The 6,585-nt window shown below is 40.8% G+C and overlaps 1 protein-coding gene across 1 annotated transcript; it reads right to left on the bottom strand.

The window, feature by feature from the left end:
• Positions 1-3,245: 3,245 nt before the first annotated feature.
• Positions 3,246-6,238, bottom strand: LOC131253312 (zinc finger CCCH domain-containing protein 66-like). Its single transcript, XM_058254271.1, has 2 exons — positions 6,080-6,238; positions 3,246-5,639 (listed from the first exon to the last, which is right to left on the bottom strand). Exon 2 carries the CDS (start codon positions 5,627-5,629, stop codon positions 3,581-3,583), a length of 2,049 nt encoding a protein of 682 aa, XP_058110254.1. The 5' UTR covers positions 5,630-5,639; positions 6,080-6,238; the 3' UTR covers positions 3,246-3,580.
• Between the last annotated feature and the right edge of the window lie 347 nt (positions 6,239-6,585).

The raw sequence follows: 6,585 nt of genomic DNA on the forward strand, positions 1-6,585 counted from the left end.
TCTAGACCATTTGTTTCCTTGAAATTGTTCATATGGCTTAAGAATAATGTACAACTAAAGGTTGGACACAATGTGTGCTCCATCTCAATGATCAGACGCATAATATAATTGATATGGACCATTTGTTTTCTTTCCAATTGATCAGATGGTTAGAATTATCTTTATCAATTTCTCTTGAGAATCACGAGCAATTGAAAGATGGGTTACACGTGATGGGCCCTCTAGATTTGGGATTTGACATTTTGGGTATTATTGATATGGTTAATCTATTTTCATGGCCATCAATCACATGGAAAATTAGAAGTGGGCCCTCTGGATTTGGTAGTTGACACTTTAATATGGTTGATATCGATGATTAGAAGTTTTACAGTGCAATAAATTGTAGTATTATAAGGTTTTGGAAAGACATAAATAGAAGTATAATTTTTAAAAATCCATCCTTTGAATTAAGATCAACCTACTACTATATTGTTTTTCGATTTGTAGAATAAATTCAAAAGATCGATGGATTAAATATAATACCTCAAATTGATGCTACTAAGGATGAGATGCCTAATGCCATTCTTCTAATGAAAAAAGTATCGCTACAATCTATCTTCAATCAAGAATAGATGACCAAGTCAAAGGTTCAAGGGTTGGGATCAACCCACAAGATGCACCTCAAAAGTGATGATAGGAGAAGCATTCCTTTTTTCTCACTTTTTTAATATATATATATTTCCCCTTAAAAATTTGATGAAGGGGAAGAGGGGTTAGACATCCAAGCTCTACTTCTCTTGCCAAGGCCTCTTATTCCCTCATAATATGATCTATTCGCAGAGGAGGTCAAGTTTTGCTATTCCATAGATATGGTAGTCCACCACTCCCTGTATACTTATATATACCTTAAAATTTTGATGAAGGGGAAGAGGGGTTAGACATTGAAGCTCTTCTTCTCTTGCCAAGGCATCTTATTCCCCCGAGAATATGATCTATTCAATGAGGCCTTGTATGTGCGATTCAGACCATCAAATTACGAAGACTTTAATGAGGCTTTGTCAAAGCTATGCTAAAAGGGGACTATTTGCAAGTATTAAATGTAGTTTATGAAGTTGACAAATCACATGGAAGGATGGCCTGAGAAAGCATTGATTGGGTGTTATATTGCAGGCTTAAAAGAGGGGATTCATGTGCATGTTAAGCTTTTTCATCCAACCATAATGCTAGCCATGGTGGTTTTAGCTCACACATGGGAACATCGATTGCAAAAGTTGCACCACAATTCCAAACTCTTTGAGCCATGTGCAACCACTCCACTACCATTTGAAACCATCAATTCAGGGGTAGGCCTCCTATAAGGCACATCAATTGGCCCGAAATGCAAGCTAGGCGTGAAAAAGGCTTGTGTTATAATTGTGATGAAAAAGTTGCACCAGGATACTAATGTAAAACACAATAATTATTTTTTATGGAGGTGGGTGGAGAGACCAAAGCAATTTTCAAAGAGCAAAACGTAAATGATTCATGGATTGACTAAGATCGTCTTTTATAGTAATTTTTCAATGCTAACAATGAGGATATGGTTGTCATTGAAGGGATAGAAAAACTTAAAATTTATGGGTCAACTAGCGAGCCAAACTATTAAGGTCAGTAGAACGGACCTAATCTATAGGTCAATTGGTGGGCCAAACTATTCACGTCAATAAAATGGGCCTAGCAGCTCAACTTAAAATTTACAATAATTTGTTATCTTAAATTTTAAATTTTAAATTTTAAATAATAGTTCAACAATCAATAGAGTAGTTGGCCTCGATTTCAGTAACTAAGTTGGCCCTAGAATTGAATTTGAAGTGATTTGTTATGATTATTGTGGAATGCCACAATTATTTATATATGTTTCAACTATTGAGGAAAAGAAGAAGAGACAAATTTTCAAATAATCTTTTGTTTGATTACAAAGAGGGTTGGTCCATTTTTTTTAAAATAAAATGGATTAGTTAATCATTCAAATACAGCTATACCAAATTCTTAGTCGAAGTGATCTTCAGCAAGTCTACCTCTGATGATACTTTCCTATCCTTTTATGATGCAATTGCCTCTTTTCACGTTTGCAATAATTCCACTATTAGAACAATTTAATGGAAGTGGCTTATTAACTGCTGGTATAACCTAAGTTCAATAGTGAACTCATTATCCAAACTGCCTCCTTTAAATCCTCATTAATAGGTACATACTGACTTCAAATTGGAATCTGCAATATATTTTTGCTTCATGCTGCTACTTGTGATTTTCTGGCATCTATATCAGCTTAGTCCAAATCTGACTGCCCATAGACTACAACATAATGCGTTATCCTCTTTAGATATAACATGAAATGTTTTATTACAGTCCAATAGCTCATGCCACAATTGCTTTGGAATCGGCTCACTATTCCTACATAATACATTAAGAGCTTTCCCCCATGGTGAAGGAATCTTTTTCACCACCTCCTTTTCCCCTAAGATTCTCAGGACAACTATGTTTGTAAAGCCAGATACAGTGCATAAAAGGCACTTCTCCTTTCTGAGAGCGCAGCATGGAAAACCTTTCAAGGACGTTCTCGTAAGGCCTAAAAAGGTCAGGTATTCTAGTTATTATATATTATGATAAGAGTTTAATATCAAGAATACATGAGACATCAACCAAATCTTCCTGTGTGGAGTTTAATACCAAAAAAAAAAAAAAAAAAAACGAGGCATCAACCAAATCTTCCCTATAAAATGAAGATGCCAGCAATTCCTTAAATTTCTGACATGAATCCGACATCATTTCCAATATCGATTCCTTAAATTTCTGACATCATTTCCAATAAAGAGCATGTTGTCCACAAACAAAGGTGGAAAACATAGTTGGCACTCGATGTAAGGTTCCTTAAGGGTTTTTTTTTTTTTTTTTTTTTTTTTTTTTTAAATTATAAAACCAAAAGAAATAATTGGATGCCCATAGGTAACAGCCAAGCAAAACCATTAGCTTCAAGAGCTTGGAAAGAGCAGCAGCAACCATATCTGCTACCAACTTCCCTCAGCTATATCCACCAACAACAGTTGCTTTCCAACCTGCATATTTACAAAGTTTTAGGCAGGCCCCATCGCAGGTCCAAATATTGTATCAGACCTTTTGTTGGACTTAGTCTATAATATTCTGAAGAATAAGAAATCGTCAAATTCTCAAATGCCAAATACCCACACTACCACGGTTACAAGAAGAACAATTCAAAAATAAACATGTTAAGCAAAATAAGTAAATATGATCAACGACCCTTGAGTCCCCTTACACCATATGAAATGGTCCATCAGCAAAAGACCCAAATCATCGTCATCAGAAAAAAATAATAATAATAAAATACTAAAAAAGCTAACATATATATGATTCTTCTTCTTTTCAAAGGAAATATCTATACTAATCTTCTTCTTCTTCTCCCTTGCGGGTGTGTTTCTCAAATTCTCCTTCTTCCACATTTACATTTTCTCCATAATACTCCAAACATTAAAAATATGAACTAAAAATTGAAACAATGGCAATGAAACATATTAGTGGTGATTATGCTAGTGAGAATAGCCTTTTAAGCAACCATCTGCTCCTGCTCCATATACATCTGCTCTGCCCATGGAGAAAGCATCTCCATTGGGCCCTGCATCTCCTCACTCATCCAACCTCCTGACGGGCCATCCTTCACAAGAGACTGCACCCACGAAATGTCAGGCTCATCGAAGGTGGTTGCAGCCCCAACTGCGGTGCTGCTGGTGCGGATTCCGAAAGATGCAGACTTCCTCAACTTGTTCAGCTCTTCTCCTTGAATCCCCCAGTCTAATTTCCCATTGGGAGAGCCCCAATCCGACAGCATTGATGGTGTTGCCATTGATGTCGTTGCCATGGCAGTGAGACCAGGATGACGATTCATCACGGCCCGCTCCGAGAAGCTCTGGCTCCGCTTTGCAAAGGCAGCTGCCCTTGAGTTCATGACAGCTGCTGCCACTGCCGATGAAGGGTCGAGTCCAAAGGATGAGGAAGTCCTCCCTGGAGAAGAAGACATGCTGCTACCATAGCTGGAGTGCAGCTGCTGGTTCAGGTTCTGTCGAGATTGGTACAGCGATGCCACTGCAGATTGGTACTGAGCTGCTGAGGCGGCAGCTGCTGCCTTTAATTGCGACAAGGATGATGGGTCGACGGATCCAAAAACGTCATCAAGGTTAGAGGGTGTCACAGTGTTGATGTGGTTGAATTTCCCACTTCGACTGCCTGAAATGGCAGCAAGTGCAGCTGCAGTAGAGAAAGCATTTGGCCTGCCCGAAAGATTCGACATCTCATCCATCAATTGCTGCTGTTGATGACCATCTACCCCGACCAAATCCATGTCCAAATCCATGTCTCTAGCACTCAGGGCAGTCTTCAGACGGCTACCAGGCAGCTGCAACGCTGGTGGTAACTGGCTCTGCCATGAAGCCCCTCCGATGGTTGATGGCGATGAAGATGGAGACATGGGGGGTGTTGAAGTCGGGATCATCAGAACGGTCGGCGACCCACCAAGAGACAGTGGGCTCATTGAGGCCATGTCTAAGGAGGAAAGGCCAGCGCTGGTAGATCGGGGTGATGGCACCGCCGATCCCGTGGAAGGATACAGTGGGCGGAGCTCTTCTTTCTTGTGAGCGAAGAAGCAGACCCTACGAGTGCAACCTGTTTCATCTTTGCAGAGCCGAGTCCGGTACTGTGCTGGGTGTAGCCAACACTCAAACACTCCATGTGCATATTCACACGCATCCCCTTGACGGCATGTTCCTTTCCGGAACTCCGGACATGGCACACAGCTGTAGTGATACTTGCGTGGGTCACGCCTCCTCGCATTCTCACCCGGGTGGACGAACGGGCATTCCGTCCAATCATGTGAGTATGCCCTCGAGCAAGGCTTCACCTTGAAGGTATACATCCTAAATTCATCTGTGCCATAGATCCCGTTCTTGATGTCTGGCATTGAGAGATCAATTGGGTACTCCTTCTTCTCTGAAAGCCGCTCCATCTGCTGCAGATCTTCTGAATTCATGCTGGCGGTTGGACTCGAAGAGACACATCCTTCTTCTCCACCTTTCAGAAGCATCTCAAGCATCCTTGGCTTGATCACGGGAGAGGCTGGCGCAATCACATCCCCAGGCCGATTCCCATTCACATCAATGGCTTCCACATCTGCAGAAGCATCAAGCAACAGCTTCACAATCTCAGACCCAGACGCTGACCCACCAGCGGCCGCACAGTGAAGGGCAGTTGCACGATCCGATCCGCAAGCCTGGTTCACATCAACCCCACCTCTGGTGAGAATATACTTCAAGACATCAACGCTTCCGAACATGGCAGCAATCATCAGTGGGGTACGCTGCTCAAGCCCCATCTTCCTGGATCCGATCCTACGTCCGTACCAAAAGTTTGCCTCGTTGATGGCAGCACCATCTTCTTCAACGGCACGCTTGAAGGAGATCAGATCATCAGATGCAGAGAATTCAAGCAAGATGGAGCAATTGGAAGAAGCCTCTTTCTGATGGCAGGATTCATTACCACCATCCATTGCAAAAACGAGAGGTGTTTGTTTGATCTTGAAATTGTTATCTGTGACACTGCACATCTCTCTCTTTCTGCAATCATCCATCAAATACAAAGATAAATACCAATACTATTTTTTATTTTATTATTATTTTTTAAAAAAATGGTTTTTCAGAAAAAAAAAAAGAAAAAGAAAGAAGCATTTTGATCTTTAATCCCCACAAAAATACCAGTTTTCACCCATAATTGCATCTCACATAATGATCTGAACCGTTCATGTTCTCATCACCGCCTTATAGAAGCTATAATCTTGTGATCATGATATGTGACTCTTGGATTGAAATACCAAACATCAAAATTAACATTTTTAACATTTTAAATTCACCTCAACACATAATCATTTGTTCAATAAATCCAAACTAAGAACGATTAAGATAATCATATAAGATGCAAACGATTTAGATTGTTATCATATCAATCTCAAATCACTATTTATCTATATAATAGAAATAGATGGAATTAGATCCAATACCTCTTGCAAGTTTTAATTTCGCAGGGGAGTTGTGGAAGAGATGTCTGCTCGTGCAGGTGCTGCCCTCTGCTTTGTTTCTCCTCTTTTTCTAGTGGTGGAGGATGGTGGAAGAAAACGCGAGGAGATAGAGGAGAGGGAAGATGCGAGGAAAGTCTCTACTTTCTCTCTGGTCAAAAAGGCGAGGGCCACGACGAAGTTGCCTCCCTTCACTAAATGCAACTCAAATTCAATTGTAATGAAATTCAAATTCAATTCCGAAAATCCGACCGATTTTGTTAGATTCCGGCTTCCCCCCACTTACCCCATAATAATATCCAAATGGAAAGTGGACACCTGTCAGTAAGGAATTGACACGCCTTGACTCGGACGAGATTCTAGTCGGTCATGCTTTCCGCGTTTTCTCTTGCTGACGTGGCCGCCCGCTCACCGTCAGCAATCCACTTACTGGTTTCGCGTGGGATAACAGCGCCACACTCCGTTGTTAGTTGGCAGCTGATTTCGAAATG

This window comes from Magnolia sinica, chromosome 8 (assembly GCF_029962835.1).
Source record: "Magnolia sinica isolate HGM2019 chromosome 8, MsV1, whole genome shotgun sequence".
NCBI lineage: Eukaryota > Viridiplantae > Streptophyta > Magnoliopsida > Magnoliales > Magnoliaceae > Magnolia > Magnolia sinica.